At 38.3% G+C, this 22,419-nt stretch overlaps 1 protein-coding gene across 9 annotated transcripts in view; it reads left to right on the forward strand.

The window, feature by feature from the left end:
- MAP3K4 (mitogen-activated protein kinase kinase kinase 4) overlaps positions 1-22,164 on the forward strand; it is a 79,807-nt gene extending 57,643 nt beyond the window's left edge. For 2 of the 9 annotated variants that reach the window (XM_068938894.1, XM_068938895.1), the window contains exons 16-27: positions 1,068-1,164; positions 2,086-2,202; positions 5,830-5,930; positions 7,022-7,102; positions 8,282-8,473; positions 9,171-9,241; positions 11,618-11,734; positions 13,256-13,415; positions 19,625-19,747; positions 20,293-20,399; positions 20,626-20,805; positions 21,693-22,164. In XM_068938894.1, the coding sequence (XP_068794995.1) occupies positions 1,068-1,164; positions 2,086-2,202; positions 5,830-5,930; positions 7,022-7,102; positions 8,282-8,473; positions 9,171-9,241; positions 11,618-11,734; positions 13,256-13,415; positions 19,625-19,747; positions 20,293-20,399; positions 20,626-20,805; positions 21,693-21,713 (1,367 nt within the window). In that variant the 3' untranslated portion in view covers positions 21,714-22,164. Of the gene's footprint in view, positions 1-1,067; positions 1,165-2,085; positions 2,203-5,829; positions 5,931-7,021; positions 7,103-8,281; positions 8,474-9,170; positions 9,242-11,617; positions 11,735-13,255; positions 13,416-14,349; positions 14,462-19,624; positions 19,748-20,292; positions 20,400-20,625; positions 20,806-21,692 lie in introns of those variants that run through there. The other 7 variants (XM_068938896.1, XM_068938897.1, XR_011140275.1 and 4 more) reach the window with 5 other exon arrangements.
- Positions 22,165-22,419: the final 255 nt, after the last annotated feature.

Consider the following 22,419-nt stretch of genomic DNA (forward strand, 5'->3'; position numbering starts at 1 on the left):
CACTTGGATGCCATATTGAGAGACTTTAAACCACTGCATCTTTACCCGCTTTCCCAAAGCTGAGGATCCAGTTGAAGCTGTTGCATGTAGGTACTTGGCTAAGGCTCAGGGTCTAGCTACCTTTTTAAATCCTTTTCCTTTGAGAGACAGCTTATGTCCAGATAAGTGGATTAAACCCTGCCATCTACTAGTACCCTTGGGAGCTGTAACAAAGTTGGACCAGCAGTCTGCCCTGGCATTTTTTACTTTTCCAGGTGCTGCATGGCATAAACCCAGCTCACTGTGACTTAACCTTGCCTTCCAGAAAGACAACTTGTGACCCCTCCTTTTATGGGCAACCAGCTGTCTTGTATGATGATTGCCACTATCTTTTTTTAGGCTGATTAAGGAGAGATTGGGGAAAGGGGAAACACACTGCTGACTACTTCTATGGGCACTGAGTGAGCTTGGCATAAGGACAGTGATGACTTATTTGGGTATTATCCTGTCCTTTTGTGCCCCTTCCTTGAGCCAGACAAGTCACCCATGACCTTCAGGGGGTCATGAGTATGGGTAAAAATTTCTTATGCATTTTTTCCCAGCCCATTTTGCTTTCCTTCGTTGTCTGAGGAAACTCATTTTGATGCGGAAGAAGCATAATGCTGCTCTTCACTTGTTAACTTGTTTAGTTCATTAATATTTACTTTGCAATAAGATAACAAATTACCCTTTATCTGCAAAGTTGAAACAATGAACATGCAGTTTTAGTGAAGTAAATGTACATCTTACTGCTAGTTTTTCATTCTCTTGACAATCTTAGTTCTTTTATAGAAGTGAATTACATGATGTAGTAGTATGAATAACATTATTCTGTACAGTCAAAATTTATTTAAAATGAGAATAATTAGGGACCTTTCTTAATGAATAAGAAAATATATACCTATTTATAAGTAACTCTGGAAAATAGCAGTTCGTTTTAATTTTGTTGACTTGCAAGCTTATATTTTGAAATGGTCCTAAACAGGCTTTTTCTAACATCTGAATAAATGTACCACTTTTTTTTTTTTTTTTTTTTGTAATACTTGCAGCTATTCATCGAAACAGTCCCCGTCCTGTAAAGGTACCTCGATGCCATAGTGATCCACCAAATCCTCATCTTATCATCCCCACTCCTGAAGGTTTCAGGTATTTAGCGTTAGTCCAGAATTCTAAACTCTAGTTTTATCCTCTTTTGGCAATGCTGACTCCGCGTGAGTAGGACGCTGTTTATTTCCCGTTTTTGGCAAATCAGCTTGGAGGAAGCGGGGGGAAAAAAAGGTGTGTTAGAAATCTAGTGATTTTTATAGGTGTGCTTTTAAGGATAATAAAGTTTCTTTCCACCCCCACCCTGTTTTATTTCTTACTTACTTTTACAGGTTTTATTGGTGCATACTTTCCAGCTTTGAAGTGATTCCTGTTCCCTTTGTTTTTCCTGAAAACACTGTTGCAATGTAACAAGCTTTAATTCAGTGAAAACTGCTCATTAACAAGCCTTTATTTCCTTCCTTGCACTTGCCTGTGAAAGTCTGTGCGCTTGCGTGTGATAGTGGTTTTTGTAGTTTAGCTTAGAAAAGACTTAAAAATGTAGCATTCTGGAATATGGTGGCATTTTTGCATCATCAACAATCTGCTGTGAAGAAACTTAAAAACAGTGGATGGTTTGCTTCCCCTTAAAAGAGCTGATGGAGAATGCTAAAATATATATGTTTTTAATTTCAAAATTAATCTTTCTGTGCATCTTTTTTACACAAGCAGATTAAAGGGCCGTGCTTTTTCAGGAAGAGCAGTACAGGGTCAGAATATGCACTGACATTTTTGAAAGTTGCTTAGCTGTGGTGCTACTCTAAAGTTTTGGGGGGTGTTTTAAAGATTATTTTTATTGTACAGCTTGGACAGCTCCTGAAACTTCTGAGCCCCTAGATTATTTCACAGGAAGGTTTTTGTCTACTTGAAAAGCCTTTAAAATCAGGCCTCGTTAAGCACATTGCAAAATTTTATTTTTAAACTGAACTTTCAGCTTCATTCACTTTTTTCAACTGTTTCCTGAAGTTTTTCTTCTTGCCACAGCACGCGGAGTGTCCCTTGTGATGCACGGAACCATTGCAGCGCTGCTGTCAGTCGCCCCACTCCCATCGGTAGCGACTCAGCTCAACCCAAACCTGTCAGCAGTGCAAATGAGACCAGGTAGCTCCACTCCCTGATGCAGCGGTCGTATTCAACTTACATCACCCGTGTAACTGTGTCCACCTACTTGCATTCCAGTAGATCATTTGCACTGTGTGTTTCCGTCCCATCATGTGTCCTGCTGGCTCCTCCATTCATGTTTGACTTGAGCAAAATCATATGTTGTAGAAGTAGGTGATAAGACTGCACTCGTTGAAAACATCCAAACAGTGTTGTGACTTGAGCATGTTCTGATGTTTTGGTCAGGAGATTACAAATTTGCTCAGTATGCAAATTAACATGTGCTGATCAGTTCCTTCGTATAACTTTACTACATAATTATTGTTAGCGCTCTGCATTAAGACGACTGTAATTTGCAAATTAGCCCAAGTTTCTTTTTTTTCCTTTTTTTGTTTTTTAAACTAGCCAACAGTTTCGGAGTTGTTACTGTCAAGCAAAAAATTTTAAAAAGCTGTATAGTGGTAAACGCAGAATTAGATAAGTAAAATTTGAAGAGTGTGGTTTTTTTGATTTTTGTTTGTTTATTGTTTTTTTTCCCCCTCTTGTTATGCCTTTGGCTTTTTAGGTTTGGGCAAATTAAACTTATGACCAAGGAAATCATTCCTATATCGGGGTAGTCCTGTTTTTAGAAGTCATGAATGAATTTTTGGCAAACCAATATTAGTATATTTCTTGCTTTTTGGCCGGTCGGGATTTTGCTGTTACACTTTACACTGTTGTCATTCCGTCTTCCCACACCACAGTCAGTCCATTGACAGATCACGAATCTCCCACGTTTTCTAAATTTACTTTTTCTTCTGCACCCCTGACTGTGAAAATCCTGTGAGTCGCATAGTGTTGTTATAGCTTTTGGATCCTTATTTCTACTGCAAAGTGCCAAAAGCTCTCTTTATACAAAAGAGTTTCTTATGAATGAAGAGGTATGATACGACTGTATCACGCTGCTATAAAGAAAAGAAAGAACAAACGGTGAAGGGGCAACAGACTGATGGTGACCAAAGTATACTTGGATATGACTTGATTATTCTGAATTATTTATTTTTTAATAAATAATATTCAGTTGTCGGCCCTCAAACTATCACGTTTTGTAGATTTGATACAAAATGTACAGCAGAAGCATGTGTTTAGGTGTTAAGAGGGAAGTAGGTTGCAACTTCTTTTATGTAAGATCCTTTCTGCCATTTTTTATTCCCCAAGTCTGTTTACTTTATTTTTGTGGTAAGACGTGACTTGCCCCCTAGCATAGCCTCTAGACGTACAAGTTGTCAGTACAGGCTCTTTGTTAAAAACGTATCCTGCGTTTTTTTCATTCAGACTTTGTCTTTGTTACGTATTTTTTTTATGCTTCCATTCTAAGCCTCCTTTTGAAGAAGTCAAAATAGGCAGCAAGTAGCCTACACCGCTACGCGCTTGAAGAGTCCTTTTCAAGTGAATACCATTCTAGATAATTATTTTCACTGAGAGGTTCTGGCAGCTTCATACAATGGCAGGGTAACAATTGATTAGTATTTATGATTCAGAGAAGCCAAACACAGAACTTGTTTATTTGATCATTATTCTTTTTTTTTTTTTTCATACAGTGTAAAGCAGATTTTTGCTGAGTATGTAGAATACTTACAGAGACAAAGAATATCTTGGACGTTATTTCTTCAACAGGGAGATAGGAGGGTTTGTTGTATTTGTAGGGTTTGTTGTGATTTTACATCACTGAATGCAACTGTCAGGTTTCTTATTTGGCACACCTGAATACAGTGATATATTATTTTAATGGTTTCTGTATGTCTCGCCTATAGAAATTTGATCAAAGTGAGAAGGCTGGCATTTTGACAGTTTCTAAAAGATAGCTATTGGAAGAAAGAAAGGGGAGTTCTACTTAGTTGCAGCCCAATGCAAAATATTTTCATGGATGGTAATATGAAAGTTGGAGTGAATGCAGTATTTTAGTCTAGTTGCCTAGATCTGTTTTTCAAAGGCTTGTATTTTTCTTAGAGCTATTTTCCCTCTTATGAGAGTTGTAATTAAAGTTTCCTGTGAATTTTTATATGTGCAGCCTAGATATTTTCCGGTATTAGTCTATTTAATTCCCTGCACTGTCTAGGAAGTATTTTAAGAATAAATTTATTAAAGCAGAGATGTGAGGTTTTGGAAGTCTTTTTTGGGGTGGAATGGGGAGGACAAAATATTACAATAAAGACATCATAATGCCTTTATTGCAAACTTCTGCAGTTGTTAAAGTCTGCGACTTTATTTTGACTATATTAAGTCCTAATTGCCGTCCTAATTACAACTTTCATTTATTTGTGCTCAGAATGAAAAATTGAATCTATTTGGTCAAGAAAGGGTTGCTTTTTTCTATTTTATTTTTGTGTGCAAGAAGCATGGCATTTAACTGCTGGAATAGCACAGAAACAAAAACTTTTTACGCTTTCCAAACACTTACTAGGTATTTATGACATGATATAGACATTAGATGTCTATAAAAGGTTGAATATCGGAACTTAGTAAATCAGTTGCACTAGGCAGCGCGTGGTGCACAAATGCCACCATAGATCTGATTTATTCATTTTCAGAACAACTCGAGCAGTAAATAACTCTCTAATATAACTGGATAGTAAATTCCAAAACAGTAATACTCGGTTGTTAACGCTTAACTTTCTGAATTTTTTTTATAAATTTACACCATATCCATACTAATAACATCTAAATGTTGACTTTCTGAGCTAGCTGGGGTTATTATTGATCATTTTATATTTATCTAGGGCAGGAGCAGAAATTTAGTGAGTCTCCTTCTCTTTCACTCTATTTCTTTATCTAACAACATGCACACAATTGTTGTGGACACAAGTGATAAAAAATGAAGTGGATTTTACGCACCTACGTTCAAAGTTACGATACTGAATCTCCTATGCTCAGCTGCTACTTCATTCTAACATTACCTATTTTCAGCAGGTGTTTTAGCTTTTCTTGTCTTTAAGCTTCTTGCACGTCCACAATTGTTGTTCTTCATCTGCTCAGAAAAGCCTTAGCCTTCTTGCTGTTAAAACTGACCATCCTGAAGAGTCCTGTTGATTTTCACTAGTTCAAGTTTCTGGCCCTTCTCAACCTTAAAGTCCTAATTGGCGGTAGTAGGGAGCGCAAAAGAAACATCCTATTGAGAACTTTTATGTGGGAATGGAACATCTTGGGTTTTGGCTTGTGTTTTGAGGAGTTTCTGTATGTATTTTTTTAATTATTATTGGATAAAATATGGTCAATTTACTTCTGATTGCATATCCACACCTGGCACAAGCAGTGTGGTGCAGCAGCTGTCCTTATTACTACGTTAAAAATCAGCAGTATGGATTCTATTGTTGTAGACGAGTAGCAATTTCAAGTAATGAATGCTTTAAAAGCTTAGATCTTTTCATAACTAGTGGTACTGCTGAAAGTAATATAAAAAGCCTTCATTTGGAAAAAAATAGTGTATAAGGGGCTCTCAGTTTACTTCTCAGTTTTTCTTTCATATCCCTTTCATGGCTCATGTCCTAGGCTTCAGAGATTCTTTCTCTTTGAAACTGCAGTTAAATTATCATTAATAATTATTTAGTGCCGTGCTAGGTTAACTAGTACAATGGCTCTTTTTAACAGGGGTTCCAGTGTCCCTGAAAATGATCGACTGGCTTCGATAGCAGCTGAGTTGCAGTTCAGATCCCTTAGTCGTCACTCCAGTCCCACTGAAGAGCGAGAAGGTGATTGTCTCAATAATAGGTTGTGACCTGGATCTGTAGATAATTTATCTGATTAACACATTTCTCTCTGTTACCAGTTCTTACCCTTTCCAAAATTCTTTCACCTATCATTCAAGCAAGGCTTTTCACTTGTAGTTTTTTAACTTTTAGCTTATGTTTTCAGATTAAGTTCTTCTATCTTCAGACATATCTGCTGCTCTCTTGCCTTCTGCATTGTTTCTAAATTGTACCTGGAGGATTTTCTTGGTATCTTGCTAAGTTACACTATTCATAGTGAAATGGATAACACGGTTGCTGAATTATCTATCCCATTAGATAGTAAATTTGTTCTTGTACTTTCTGTTAACAAGGTATGATTTGGACCCTTCAGGAGAAGAAAGTTTTCTATCCCCATCTGTAACTACTACCACAGTAGTCATGTTACAGATACTTGTAGTGCTGTTAATTGAATCCAAAAGGAAATGACAGGATGAGTGACTTGATCTCCTGGTCACTGCTCTCCCTTCAGGTTTACCCAGCCCCTATGTATGTAATATTTATTACAATAAATACCTTGAAACATTGATTATTAAGATAGTGTGTTCTGTACAAAATAAAATGAAATATTAAATCTTAAATGAAACAGATTTGATATTGTCATCATCTTACAAGATGAAGCAGATAGTTAAGAAACAAATGTCTTGAAAAATAGATACTAAGAGTTTGTTGTTAGGAAGGAAACATTGAAAATGTTTTGTTTGCTTCATGCTTGTTTTTTTAATATGTGTAAGGATGGAAAGAACTTTAGAAGCTTGCTTTCCTACAGACTTGTAACCCACATTTGATTCTGAAAGTCCCGATTTGAAGTACTTCCCTCAGTTGAGGAAGGAGAATGAAATCGTGTTTCAGAATATCGTTTGTAATTTGTTTTTTAAAGATAGTAAGTTGTCCTTGAATTCAAGAGCATATATTGCTGTGTGGTTGCCTCATATACCCGAAAGTTATATTTATCCTAATATGCAAGATCTCAGCTTCTGTTGAGTGTGGTGGCATAATCCTTAAAAGTAATATGAGAACAAGCCACTTTCATGCTCACGGTATTATTTCTTCAGAACCATCCTATCCAAAAGGAGATTCAAGTGGATCATCCCGGCGGAGTTGGGAGCTCAGAACTTTAATCAACCAAACCAAAGGTAGGAGTCCAGGAGTCACTAATTCAATATTTCTTAACTAGCACTGTATTAAAAAACTAAATCTTAATGCTGATTGTGAAAAGGTTTTAGCGGCTTTGTATATAGGAAGCAAAAAAACTCCCTAATTTTTAGGTAAGGAGACTGCTAACAAAATCACAGGGTATATACTTTGAGGTGCCTATAGCTTGCTTTCATACGTTCTGGCAGACTAGAACCACATGAAGCATTAGAAAAAAAAAAAGTTTCCTGTAACATAAAGAGCTAATCTCTTACCGAAACATCTGGAAAAGGGTACATTTATGACATGAAGCTATCCTTTTACTGTGTTCAGCAAAAGTAAGGTTTCATTGGCACCCCATCTCTGATTTTGGTCTCTAGGTTTCAAGAAGGATGTGGCTTAGCTGGAGAGAATACAGGAAAACTGCAGGGTTTTTTTCTGAAATCTAGAAGACATATTTTCTGTTCAGAACAAACTCTGAAGGAGTTGGGTTTATTTAATCTAGGAAGAAAAAAAGAATGAAGGAAAAAGCTGCTGCAGAGGGAACTGATCTTCCTATCCACTGTGGATAAGACAGTAATTTTGGTTCAAAACTGCAATGAGGGAGACAATGTAGGTGAAGTGATATGGATTGTAGGTTGGCTGTGGAAGAAATCATTTGAGAGTGTTTTAGTAATTCCATCTTTGGAGGTTGTTAGAAACAGTTTAGACAAGTGTCTGCCAACAATGGTAGATGTATAGTTTTTCTGCTTTATAAGAAGGGAAGGAATTAATTACTGCTTGAGATTTCTTCCAGCCTCACTTTCTACGATTTTATTTCCTGGTAAGACTTAAAAGCTCGGGTTATATAATACCTCTAGATCTCTGAGATAAGAGATGCTAGGAGTTCCAGGAAGCCAACTCATTTTTTAATGGAGTAAAAACTTAACATAGTTAAGTTAACTTTAACATATTTCCACTATTTATCTGTGATTAATTTCAGGCCAAATGCAAATAAGTGCATTATATTTGATACATTTAATTTCCTTGAGAAGTAAGCGATAATTAGAAAAATAAATTAGGCTCTCAGAATAGTTATCTTTTAAGTCACGGCGCTTCACATGATATCAAAATGTGGCAAACGAATATACAAAGGGTGAATACTTCTGAATCGAGGAAACTGTTCATCACTTTTCTTTTAGACACTGCTTCCAAGCAAGCACCAATCGAAGCTGTTCAAAAGTCTGTTCAATTGTTTGAAGAAAGGAGATACAGAGAGATGAGGAGGAAGAACATCATTGGACAAGTTTGTGACACCCCAAAATCTTACGATAATGTCATGCATGTAGGTTTGAGGAAAGTGACTTTCAAGTGGCAGAGGGGAAACAAAATTGGTAAGTTTGTTATACATGCATTTATCAGGTTAAAATATCAAGCTGAATTCTAAAAGGATATCTAAGACAATCTTTTAAAATCTTGCATCTCTGCATAAGTAATATCAGCTGTAGTGAAATCAGAATGTCAAATACAAAATATTATTGCAGCTAGTATTTGCTTTATGTAGAACTTCAGTGAAATCTTCACTGGTCAAGTAACAAGAAACGAAGATGGAAAATTATTTTTTGAGTACAATTACTTCTATATATTCCTGCAATTCCTGCACACATTCAGCCCTATAAAAGTTGTGATGAGTTCTGCTTTTGGAAGAACCACAAATTTGAATGTAAATGAACATAAACTTTAAGGGATTTGTTTTATTCACCGATATTGTTGTTTTTTTCCCCACACATGAGCATTGTTTTCTCACCTCTTTGCTGTTTGTGGGAAGATCCTCATAGTCATGAGTATTTTTTCCAGGTCAGCCTGTTAATGTAATGTTTTTACTTTTAACGATCTTGAATTCAGCGTTATGAATGTGGTATTAGATGTTACAGGTTCAAATTTACTTGAAATTTAAAAAGAGAATAAAGATAAGAAGCCTTGGCGAGCTGAGAAGTTTTCAGTCAAGTGTTTTCTTATTGCAGTTGACGTATATGTTGGATATTGAATGTAGTGTAGTTAACTTTTCTTATTCTTATTGTAATTCTGCAGGTGAAGGCCAGTATGGGAAAGTCTATACCTGTATCAGTGTTGACACTGGTGAACTGATGGCTATGAAGGAAGTGAGTACTCTATATACAAGAATCACTACTGCCTTTACTTCTTTCTCTCAATCAAATGTATATGAGCAAGTGGGCATTCAGATTTTCTAAACCCTGATGTTAACTAGTTGGAAAAGGATGGAAGGACAAATTGCTACATCGTATATCCACCTCTTCTGATTATCCACTGTTCCTCCTTGAATGCTCAAGCATTTTCTTTTGATTTACAACTTTCATTCTAAATGTGTGTAAATTGGGTAATGGTTTTTACTAATCTCACAGGGATGTGTGAACTTAATGAATACTTGCTTAATATATGTGAATTCCCATGAAGAAATCTTAAATTATTTTGGGAAGAGTTTTCTTGTTGCTGAAGACTGTACAGAAACATGTATCTTAATTTACGATATCTGATCTCACGTTTTATTCCTTTCTTCTTCATTCCTTAGAGAAAAAGATAGGAACTGTCACATCAGATGTTTTTCAGCTTCTCCTGTAGTTTAAGTGAGCTAGGCTGAGTCACAAAACTGTTGACTAACCTGGTGGGTACAGAAAACTTAATTTTCAGTATAGACGTGAGTAAAGCTGTGTAGGTGTAGAGATCCTTTTTCCCCAAAACACCTTATTTGTTAAAATATCTGTATAGTTGAGTTCTATTGCGTTTCCACATTTTCAAACAACTGTGAGCATCACTGTTCACAACAGTTACCATGCCAACCATTTGATGCTAGAGCACTTAAGGAACTGGGTCATAAAATACAACATGCATGATACACGTATGTGATCTCTCAAAGGTATGATAAAGCAGGACTGGTCCTGTGCTTAAGTTCTTGAACCATTACTCATCCATTGACTAATTAATACCAACACTTGAAAGTTTTTCCCTGATGCTGCTGAAAGGAATGCCATTCCCTCCACCCTTCCCCCCCCCTCCTCCCCCCCCCCATTAGGAGCACTCTCTGTTTCTGGAATTCAAATATGTTTTCTAGATGCAGGTGCTTTTTACAGATTAGCATGTATATATTCTCCGTGGGGGACTTTTAGCAGATGTTAAAAATAAATGCAAATGGACCATGCTTGACAGACACTTCATTGGTAGGCTAAATACTTAGCACACTGCTTTTTCTTGTAGTATTTTCTAACTGCTAGAAGTACACGACCAACAAGAAGCGTTGATTTTCACTATGAGCTTAAACACATAGCGTGTTTGCATTTTTCCAAATAAAAAGCTCTTCTGAATTTCCTTAAGAATGCCTTGGGAGAAGATTTTTATTTTTTTATTTTTTTTAAACTAGTTGAAAACATAGTGTTTTTTTCCAAAAATATTTCTTCAGACTTTACTGTCTTGAGTACAGTGTACTTAAAATATCTCTCAATGACAATGAATATACTTGACTACACATAGCCAGTGTGACAGCTTTGAAGAGAAGTGTTAGAAAATACATAAAATACTTGAATGTCAATTGTCACTTTTCTAACCTCTGTGTATTTAATTTTAACACTATTCGAGTACAAATCATATACTGGAATTGTTGTACAGAACAAAACAGTCATAATACCCTAGCAACCGAAGGTAAAATGTGTGCATTTATTTTTCTAGTAGTTGCCAAGTACTCAGTTAATAAAAACTGTAGACAAGATAGTAAAACAAGCTCTAACAAAACTATCTCTAACAAGATAGTAAAAATAGCATCTCCCATAACTTGTGCTGTGTGTTTTGCCTGTCTTCGTATGAATAGGAGAAGGCTTAAATCAGTTCTTCAGAAGACTTGCTCATTTTTTCTTCCAAGAAAAATCCATCACAGCATATTGTAGAAGAACTAATGAAAATTACTCATTTAAACACGCATTTATGATGATGATTGTTCCATGCCATACCTTTTCTTTGCAGCTGCCTCATTCTCAATTCACCACAAAAATCCCTTAGAATATCTTTTGATGTCATTGATGTTGTTTTCAGATGCTCTTGCGCTGTGTCTATCTACCATATTTAAGTTAAAGGGCAAGCTCCAGCAAGATGTATATGCGCGCGCGTGTGTGTGTGTGCATGTGTACATAAATACGTTTGTATATATATTTATGTATATGCATATATGTGTATATATGCACATATGTGTATGTATATATACATACGTATATGTAAAAAGTGACAGCCGTTTGCTCTTGTAAAAGTTTGTAAATCATGACGTACTTTTCCAGAAACAGTCTGGGGTTCTTTTTTGTTTAGTTTGGGGCATTTTGAGGGGGAAGGAGGTGCTTTGGACCTCTTTGCATGATGATGGTGTATCTCAAGAAAAAGTATTTAATGATTGGCTTTTTAACTGTTTTCTTATTTCTTTATTCATTAGTAATTTTAAACATAATTGCAGCAAAATAATGAAAAATGTTTTCTTGCAGATAAGATTTCAACCCAATGATCACAAAACCATCAAAGAAACAGCAGATGAACTGAAGATTTTTGAAGGCATCAAGCACCCTAATCTTGTTCGTTATTTTGGTGTCGAGCTCCATAGGGTAAGAAAACAGTAATTAATGGGAGTTTATATATGGTTGAGATAAAATTTACAGAAGTTCCTGACCATTGAAGGTTTTACTCCAGAACATTCCAGTTTAACTGAATTGTGTGGATATCTCTATGAATTGCAGTGTATCTTTTTTTCCTTTTTTTTTTTTTTTCTTCCCTCTGAATGTTGCGGTCTCTGTGAAATGTAGTTTGCAGAAATTTGTGGAACTAGTATACAAACGGAGAAGTTAGCGCACAGTGAGGGAACAGAGTGAGTAATGCTGGAGCTATTCCACGCTGCTATTCTATTTGGCTGCTCTAAATGTGAGCTATGCTGTGTGCTGTATGATAACTTTTGTGTGTAGATACTGATTAGACAGCCTGAAAGTCTTCACTGTTAGCCTTGAAGGTTGTACCAGTATCTTGACTTCTGGAAAAATTTTGTGCTGGCATTTAACTCTTGATGCCAGCTAAATATGCTTAAGAAAGCAAACCTTTTGGAAGGGAGCTAACGTCTCTTCAGTTGGAAAAACAAATTTTCTTTCACTAGCAGCAGAACTAATAAGGCCTGATTTTCTTACAGACTTGGATTCTGCAGTTGTCTGCAGCACTGAGGCACCTTCCCTCCTCTTAATCTCTCCTTCCTATATGCCCTTCCCAGCTGCCCCTGCCAAGTCTCAGGTCCTGCCTGTATGCTCGTACCCAGTGGGGCGGACAGGGAACAGGAGGCCTAGTGTCCGAATGGAAAGCTATATATGCTTTCGACCGACTTGCTCAATATGAATATGTTGATTTGCTGGCCCACTGCTGTTTTGGAAGAGAACAAAGGCTGCTTTTGGTCTGCGTTTCTTTACTTGAGGACACTAATTGTTCGTGTCCGTGCCACTGGGTCATTGGTTTCTCAGGCTAGTTTTAGTTCACATCTTTGACATCTTTTTGTATTAAATCTAGCTAAAATTGGATGAAATTTCCAAAATAGTGGGAGCAATGGACAGAGAAAGAACCTAATGTTTCCTTAAAGTGAGTCAGAGATAGTGTGCAACATTGTTTAAGGCGCAGGCAACAGAAAAAAAACTTGCCCTCCCCAAGCAATCAAAATACGCTATTGCAGAAATTGGTAGAGGGATAGTGATTTTTTTTTTTTTTTTAACTTCTTGTAAAATATACAAAGTAGCATGTTGTATTTCTGCTTAGCGTACCTACAAGATTCCCAAAGTACTGTTTGGGACATACAGGGAAACAGGTACTACCAGATAATACCAATCACATATAAACTGTGTGGATACAGATCAACATGTAGCAGACTGCGCAGAGATAGCTGTGCAATAGAATATTATGTTAAGGAGTGCCCGAGAGCATAGAGTTGTTCTGAATAGATGACATATTAGATATTCCCAGTTAAGAGGTACTTCCATTAAAGCTTACTCTACAGCAAAGGATGGAAGGAGAACTTGATCCTAGTTCAGTGTTTAAAAAAAAAAAAAAAAGATGTAAAATAAGACCAATGAAATCCTGTTTGGTTCCCACAACAGGAAGAAATGTACATCTTCATGGAGTACTGTGATGAGGGCACCCTGGAGGAGGTATCAAAACTGGGCCTTCAGGAACATGTTATTAGGCTCTACTCAAAGCAAATCACGATTGCTATCAATGTACTGCATGAACATGGTATTGTTCATCGAGACATTAAAGGTAATGGTAACCAAAAAAGGTAATGTTACTGTGTCAGTGTTGTAGATGAGGGTGGGTGGGGAGGAGAGAACTTTTTTTTTTTTTGCAGATTTAGGACAAATTGTCTATACTAGTACAGCAATTGAGTATAAAATCTTCCACACATTCTTCAGTAGTTTACAAGTTATTGGCTAGTTTTGTGCTCCTTTTTAAGTGCAGAACATAAAAAAATCTTTGCAGATGGCATTACAAAACCATGAACAAATTCTGCCCATGACTGACTTCTAAAAAATTTATGTTGAGGTCATTAAGATCTTTGGGGATTCATCCAAACTCAAATTTTGGTCCTTTTCTTTCTAGCACTAATGTATGGAGTTATGTAATGCTATTTTTATTCTCATCTATGCAAGAAATACTGGTGTTTTCTGAGAGCTGACAAGTAGTATAACGCTCTGGTTGTTCATCAGAACTTTTCCTTGCGATTCTCATTTTCCAGAAGAGTTTGTAGGATTTCAAAGGAATGGTTGGCTAAACATAGTGATAAAAGCCTTGTTAGAACAAGTTAAAGGAATATGGTAGAAATTGACTTAAATTTTCTTACCTAGTATTTTTTTCACCATACATATTAATCTGCTCGTGCTTGCCTCTCAGCCCTTGTTGATACAAAATCAACAAATTGGAACTTCAGTAACCGATGCGGGGGTGGGTTTTGGCCTTAAGGCAGCCGGTCTCACTCCACATTTCACATTCATTTTTCTTTTCCTGCTCCTTCCAAGAACATCTTCCATGTCTAGTTACCTTGCTTTTATTGGTCTGACACGTTTTGCTCACCTGTGGCAGAAACCTAACTGAAAGTAGGGGAAACAATGAGCACAATGTGCCCTGCAAATGCTCGTTTTATGACAAGGCAGTGCAACCCAACGATGCTGGGTTTCTATGTCCCTCTTACTCACAGGGTTTTGAATCATCGCAGCAGTGTAGGAGGTTCCCAGTTGCTCTTGGTCCTTTGGCCTCGTGCTTCTCATTTGGGAAAAGAACTATCTACGATCCAGAGGCCTCCCACCCAGGTAGGCCACTCTTGAGTCAGTTTTGGGGTTTTTTTTTACCAGGAAACACCTTCCCTCACTCCCATTCCCCAGCAGTCTTGCCTTTTCTGGTTCTTTTTCCTGACTGAAGGTTTCTCTCCAAGTGCAGATTTCCCTCCATGCTTTTCACAGTGCCTTGCCTTCACTGGTCATTACATATCCAGGTTCTGCCTAGCTGGATGGCTCTCTTATGGAAGCTCCTTGTGATCAAAATCCAGGGCTGGCTCCAGAGCCTGTGCCTAGTGATAGGGATTTCCCTATCACTGCTCTGTGTCATTGCTGATTTCTGGATATGTTTCCAGATGAGGAGGAACAGTTCTTCTCATCAGAGAAAAGCACTGAAGTGAGAATAGCTATTTAACAAAACCGTAATGCTATATTATCTGAGGGCACTTAAGTAAGAACAAGAGTTCCTAATACCAAATGTTGAGGTGTTCCTTGAGAATAATTATGGCTACAAACAGTTACTACAGACACTTGTATGCATAGAGCTCTAAACTTAAGGACGAAATATGAAGACTGAGACTGCAGAGAGGATATTTTGATAAAGGGTGCTTGATGTTGCATTTAAATTTTCTCTCTGTCTGCTTTTATGCTAATATTGCCTCCCCAAATTTTCAAGCTAACAGCAGTAAAGAAAGCTCTGTTTTTACTTTTACCAAAATGCCAGCAGATTTATTCTTGAACTGTCAGGTACTTTTTTAATGTGGGGGAGAGTGATCATATGTCATTCAGACTGAGTTAAAACTGCTCTTCTCTGGAAAACTGGCTGTCAGGTCACACTAGATCTTTGGTGACTGATTTGTCTAATGTCATTGTGGATCTCTTTCTCTCAGCAACAAATACCCAATTCTTAGATTGATTGTTTAAATGTATCCCACAGTTGGTGTCTGCAAGTTCCTTGGGCTCAAAAATAGACTCTTTTGTTTAGTAGTGTCCACTGGGCCACAGCTATCTTTCAGATGGTATTATGGCATCCCATCCTATGAATGCAAAGGATGGAGCAAGACACAGCTGCCTTGAATCCTTTTTCAACCTGTGGTTGTGAGAGAAAACTGAGAGCAGCGTTGCTTGTTTTTATTCTTGATTGCACTGCTTTGTGTTGTTTTATATCACTGTATATAATAGTTGGTGTTAGAATGTAGAAGGTGATTAAGTAAGTTTTCTCAGATACTTTTTAACCTCTATCCTGAGTGTTGGACTTTAAGCCCTGTGACTAAACCCAGATTCCTCAGTTCAATGACTTCACTTTTTTGCAAGGAAGCTGTACTGCTGAAGGATAGAGAATCATAGAATATTTGATGCTGAGAAAGGAACCTCTGGAGATCTCTTGCTCAGCCCTCTCTCTCTCTCACTCTGCACTCTCAGCAGCGCCACCCTCAGTGTCAGATCCAGTGTCAAAGTTAGATGGCTCCAGGGCCTAGTTGTCTAGTTGAGTTATGAGCATCTCTAGGAACAGAGATTCCTCCACTTCTCTGGACTGCTGTCGCAGTGATTGACCACCCTTGCTGTGGAAGAACTTTTTCCTAATACCTCGCTGGAATTTGCAGAGGTGACAGTTTGCGTCCATTGCCCCCTATCCTTTCACTGTGTGCCTTTGAGGAAAAAGTCTGCTTCCATCTTCTCTATACCCTCCCCGTGTACAGCGGAAAACAGTAATACATTTTCCCCCTGGCCTTCTCCAGGCGAAACAAATCCATCTCTCGGCCTCTCCTTACATCTTCAGCAGCCCCCTGACCATCTTCATGACCCTCCACTTAACTTACTCAAGTATGTCGATGCCTCTCTTGTACTGGGGAGTCCAAAACTAGGACACAGCACTCCAAGTGGCGTCTCACAAGTGCTAAATCAAGAGGAATTAATCACGAAGGTCGTGCCCGGTGCCTTCTCTCTTGAAGAGAAAGCATATTCCTGCAGAGTGCTCAGACTATTTTTAGAATGAAGGAATGCAAAGACAGAAGGGACTGTATCTGAAACTTCAGTAAATTAGAAACCTGTGAACGAGATCCTCCAGGCCAGGAGGTCTTCATTGCAGTACTATTACAGTCTCATTAACATTTTTGTTATCTCTTCCAAAATTTCTGCTATTCCCGCTTTCATGTTTTCATGGTTAGTACAAGGGAAGGAAAGTCATTCAACAGGAGACTATGGGCACGTCCCCTTTTCTAAGAGATGGAATAAAAGAGGAGGCTTAGAGCTGTTATTGTCATTGAAAGGTAGCATTTGGCCTGAATCAAGTTCTTATTTCTCGAATGAACTTGGCTGCTGCACTGCTTCAGTGCTGGCTGAGGAATGGATATGAGCTGCCTCCGTTTGTGTAATTATGCCACAGTCGTCAGTGGGGCTCTTGGTATTTCCTCTTGGTCTCTCAGGATTGACATCAGTATCCTTGGAATATCATGCTAGTATCATGATTTTTCACTGCCCTCCTTAGGGGACTGACTTGGCAGAGAGGTACAGGGCACTAAACTTCAGTTTAAATGCTTTGGATCATAACTGTTATTTGCTGTAGCAAGAGTACCACTGGACATCTGCTCTTGTTTGCAGCCTGTCCGGAATGTCTTGTGATATCAATGGGGGAAATCCAAGGATATCCTATAAACTTTGATCTGCTTTTGGTAACATATATGTAGGAGGAAAGAAAGGAACAAATGAGTATTGTACTCTTTTGTTGTTTTAGCCATGGCCTCCAGTTTTATTTTGCTTATTACCCCAGCACATATGATAGAAATTTTGTTGTGTTCCCATTCACGTTAACTGTCAAAGGGAAAGAGGGTCATGCATCCTTGAAGTACTGCTCTTAAATCTCCTGTTCTCTTACCGAAGTCCTGGTTGATTCTGTGCAGGCTTCATCTAACAAAGGAGACCCTTTTTAAAGACTCCTACAGCTTGGTCTGAGTCTCCAGTGCAGACCTTAAAAAAAACAGTGGTTCTAGCAGACAATGCTAAATGGAAGCCTTGTTCAGCTGACAGCAAATGTCTTTAAGTTCTGTCTCTCTATCTTCCCTGGTGAAACCTTGGTTCATTGCTTCATCACATTTGACAGTTCCAGATGTTTTCAGGAACGTAGGAGGGCTCATAGGAGCTTTCACAGTAAAATTGGTTAAATTTAACAAAGTGAGCTATCAGAATAGCTTAGGATTTAGTCAAAAGAGAGATCGTTTGACTTCGGGTCAGCTCACTTTAGTAGCCAGAAACCACTTTACAGCTCGCCATCCGTGAACTCTGTATGATGCTTTCTTGGGGAACCAGAACATAGGTTTACAAAACATCCTTGTGAACATATTTGTTAGTGGTGGCCGTTTTTCCCAAGCTCTTTGTATGGGCTAAGTGTGTCCATCTTCTATATGGCAATTGCTTGAAAATCACCATCAGAAGAAAAGCTGTGGACAGTAGTTCAAAGGAGAAAGTTAATGACATAGTAACTGTCATTCTAATGCATTGCCCATACTTAGTGTCTCATCCATCTGCTGTCTGTACTGCTTGGGTGTCTTACTGGATTCTGTTTTTCTTGAAGGTGCCGAGGGATGATGGTTCACCCCCATCCATTACACGTGCCCATGAGTGCAGGGTCCAGATTGACTCTGGATGCATGTGCACCTCCTGTGGCAAACTTCCAGCCAAAGAATTTTATCTTGAATACATGCAGGCACCTGAATGGCAGGAGTGGAAAACATACAGACACGCTGCCTGTATTTACTGAAAGATGATTCTTCTTTCACATGTTGTTAAAAGTTTACAGGAATCAAAGTTTGGAATTTATTTCTCTTAATGATTTTTTTCCTCCTTTTAATGCAGTTATGTGTGACACCTCTTGAACTACGTAAATCTTGCTTTAGTTATCAAGTATTCTCATAACTGCAGGAGAAGCCCTCTGAGAAATGGGCAGAGTTTTGGCATCGTTGGCCTGCACTGCCTTTTTTTTGACTTGAGCTTTTTGAGGACTTTTTTTCTTTTCTGTGAATTCCCAGCCAAGCTAACTGGAAAAACTCATTAACTAAGAGAGCATAATAGAAAGGAGGAGCAGACAAGAATTCCTGCACTGTCCCATGTTCAAGGTGGAACAAAAGTGAGAAACTTTGAAAGGTCATATTCAGATGAGCCATTTATGCAAGGTACTTCTGAGTGACATGGGAAAAGGCTATGTGCAATGAAGCCCCCGACATTTGGGTTATCCTAGAGTAGGCAGGTAATTTTGTTCTGGGCGTACTGTTGTTCATCTTTCCACAAGAAAAAACAGCTCAGGCTGTATTTCTGCCAGATGACTCATTTGGACCCTGCTTGCAGAATCCAAAATTTGGCCTGACCTGCATACTGAGCATTCTGCTCTGCCTGTTCTCTGTTGGCTCTCAACATGTGTCTTGGCAGGATACTGAAGTAATGAAAACCACTGATTATCAAAACCACTTGGTATATATGGCAGTGTTGTGTAGTGCAAGTGACTTGAAGCCAACTGCTGAATCCCCATGGAGAATTTCAGCTATGCAAGGGTAATTTTTGCTAGTGTATGTTGGCAGTGTGGCTATCTACTAATAGATAATCGTCCTCCAGAAATTGTACTAGAAGCACAACAAAACAGAATAGGGCATTTGGTGTTATATGTAATAAGCCAATGCCATAGACTTCATTTTGTGAGTCTGCTGTGATGATACAGCTGTATGGTATCATCTGTTTTGACTCAGAAGGTGATACTGGTAGGTAGGCAACAGTGGCCTCTGCGAGGAAAATCCTTAAGGACAGCCTGTGAAGACTGACTTTTGGGGTGGTTTTTGTAGTGCAGTGCTCACAAAGGCTAAGTACTGGAATTCATGAATTCCTGGAGTAATTTTTCATCAGGAAAGCTGATGGACTTTGCCTGCTGTACTGCTCTGGTGTTTCGAACACTTCTTATCGTCGTCTTCCAGTACATTTTAGCGTTAACAGAAACTGACCAAAAATCCAGTTGGCTAAGTGAGCGTGTACCCTGTGGGGAACAGCATCTTTAATGCTAACATTTTTCACACTTAATCCACAGGTAAAGATCTAAGTGCAAATTCAGCTGTTACCTACTATGTAACTTCCAATAGCGTATCATGCCAAGAAGTCCTCATTCCTCAATTCAGCACTGATTTAACAAGTGTTAACATTTTTCTTCGTGCTTCCTAGGAGCCAACATCTTTCTTACCTCATCTGGACTGATTAAATTGGGAGACTTTGGCTGCTCAGTGAAATTGAAGAACAACACCCAGACAATGCCTGGAGAAGTGAACAGTACTTTGGGGACTGCAGGTGAGGAAATATTTACTAGGCAGATACTTGTCATCTTTTGTGATGACTAGATGCCTCAATCAGAAGTCTGGCTTGGAGTAAACTGATACATTTTTAGGGAAGCTTAGTTTGACCTTCGCTAGTGAGATGTGCTTTACATCCAGAAGCCAGAACAACAGAACTGAAAAGACAATACTGTATTTGTCTGGTAACTGTAAATGTTCTGGAGTGTGCTTTTTCTGGGGCTGTACCTTTCTCTGCAGCCTTATTGAAACAGTAGTGTCCTTACTGGAACAGCTGCTTAATCTACTTTAAAAAAAAAGAAATGCAAATAACTGAAAGCATCCAGCATTTTCACTGTTATTTTTCAAATTGAGAGGTTTATGCTGCAAAGGTGTCAGAGAACAAGAAGCCTGCAAATGATACAGCTTAGCAAGAAAAGCTGTAGCTTGTGGTAATTCATTGCAGATGTGTTAGCAAGTATTTGGTTTGCTCAGTTAATCGCTTAAGTACATACTGTTCCTTCTGCTGTATGAACTGATGACACCATATGTATTGTTTCAAAGCGTACATGGCTCCAGAAGTCATTACTAGAGCTAAAGGAGAAGGGCACGGGCGCGCAGCGGACATCTGGAGCCTGGGCTGTGTTGTAATAGAGATGGTCACTGGTAAGGTAAGGATATTTCACATACTGAATGAAAGGAAACTGCATGAAAGGAAACTGCTCATAGCAGTTGCTCTGAAGGTTCTTGGTCCCCTCATAGCAATTTATCACAAAGCCCATGAGCACTGGGGTCTTTTTTAAATTCCTGAATTCCAGAAATATTGCTCTAGCAATAGGTCTGGCTAACAAATTACTCACTAAAGCTTGCACTTAGCAGTTTTGTTATCTGTTGCAGAGGCCTTGGCATGAATACGAGCACAACTTCCAGATCATGTATAGAGTGGGGATGGGTCATAAACCTCCTATTCCTGACAAGGTGAGCCCAGAAGGGAAAGACTTCCTTTGCCACTGCCTGGAAAGTGACCCAAAGATGAGGTGGACAGCTAGCCAGCTCCTCGACCATCCTTTTGTCAAGGTTTGTCTCATGGCTTTGGCTGCAAAGACTGTAGATGTGAATCAGACAAGGCTGCTTGTTAGTTGGGCTTGTTATTTACACGTATGCCACGGGGCTTTGTATCCTGGTGGTAGGCTGATACTAAGTTGATGCTATCCAGAAGGCAAGGTTTGGCAACTTGTGAGAGGCATATATGATGTTGCTAGCAAGCACTTGACTAAGAAGCTGATGTGTACCATACAATAAGTTTTCACTGCTATTTCAAGATGCTTTTTTCTTTTATATTAGAGGAACTTGTCAAACTTTAGAGTAGGCTCAGTGGTAGTAATTGGATCTGAAGGGCTGTGCACCTACAATTTTAGTGAGTATGTATGCACAGACTTCAGTAATGTAGAGAGAAGGGTTCCCTCCATGAAAAAGGGAACAAGCACATGCTCGAGAATGAAATTTGAATGAAATTTGGTTTCATTATTTGCCTAAGAATATTTTCATCTACAAATTTGGATGTAACTTTTTTTGGAAGAGGTAGAAGCACAGTAGGTTACATGATTCTGTGACATTTTCCAGCATCAAGTTGTTCACTTCAGTATTGTGGTTCAAGTAACAGTGTATTTGGGATCATCACCCCCATCCATCTTATAAATGCAACCCCGGCCAAATTCTATCTATCACATAGGCAGAATGCTGCCTTATATGCCTAAGAATTGCAGGGTGACAGCGGAAATATCAGTATTCATTTAAAAACAGTTATAACGTATTAACATTATAACAAGGGAGAAGAAAGAAGAAAACTTCAGTGATGTTTGTTAACCTTCTGTTCAAGGAAGGTGCTGAAGAAATTGATCTATTGCCTTTGACTGCAGCAAGACGATGGCAATTGGACTCACTGTCTTTTGTCCCCTTCCCAGGTTTGCACAGATGAAGAATGAAGTTACTCAGTCTCTGGCCTTTTTTATTCTAGCAAAGTATCTTTTAATCACTACTGTATGTAATATTTACATAAAGACTGTGCTGAGAAACAGTATAAAAGTTAAACTTACGAAGACTGCACAAGTGACAAGCGTCATTTTTTTTTCTGCTGCTCCTGTATGTTTTACTTGGCACATGTTGCTCATGTGACAGTGTCCGCAAGTTGAAAGAAGCTGCATGTTACAGTGAAAGTGCCATTACTACTGTATATGGACCATACCTTTTTTTGTTCTTTCTCCTGTTTCTCATTTGATTGAGAACTGTAATGTTAATATGTAGTATTTTTGAACTCTCTAGGTTCAAAAAAAATGCTGTAGTGTTATCGGGCGTTATGGACCTTGTTTTTTAATCTGTTGAGTGCACTGACTGTGAACTTTTACTGTTTTTTTGTTTATTTGTTTTTTGGCGAGCTTCAGATTTGTTATGCACAAGGCTGATTAATGAAATTTTAAAAAGGTTTTTTTTTTTTTTTTTTCTCAATAAATGGTTTATTTTAGGAGTTGTTTGTAAGGCTTTTTTTTTTTCTCCTGAAAATGAATGTGTAACTGTATGGGATATGGGGTCCTGTCACATTTTAAACTACTTTTTTTCACCTCTGTCTTTTGTTTAAGGGTAAGCAATCTAGAATGAAGCTTCTTTTGTACTGCAGTTGTGAATATTTTGTCA

The sequence above is a fragment of the Struthio camelus genome, chromosome 3 (genome assembly GCF_040807025.1).
Source record: "Struthio camelus isolate bStrCam1 chromosome 3, bStrCam1.hap1, whole genome shotgun sequence".
In the NCBI taxonomy this organism is placed as follows: Eukaryota; Metazoa; Chordata; class Aves; order Struthioniformes; family Struthionidae; genus Struthio; species Struthio camelus.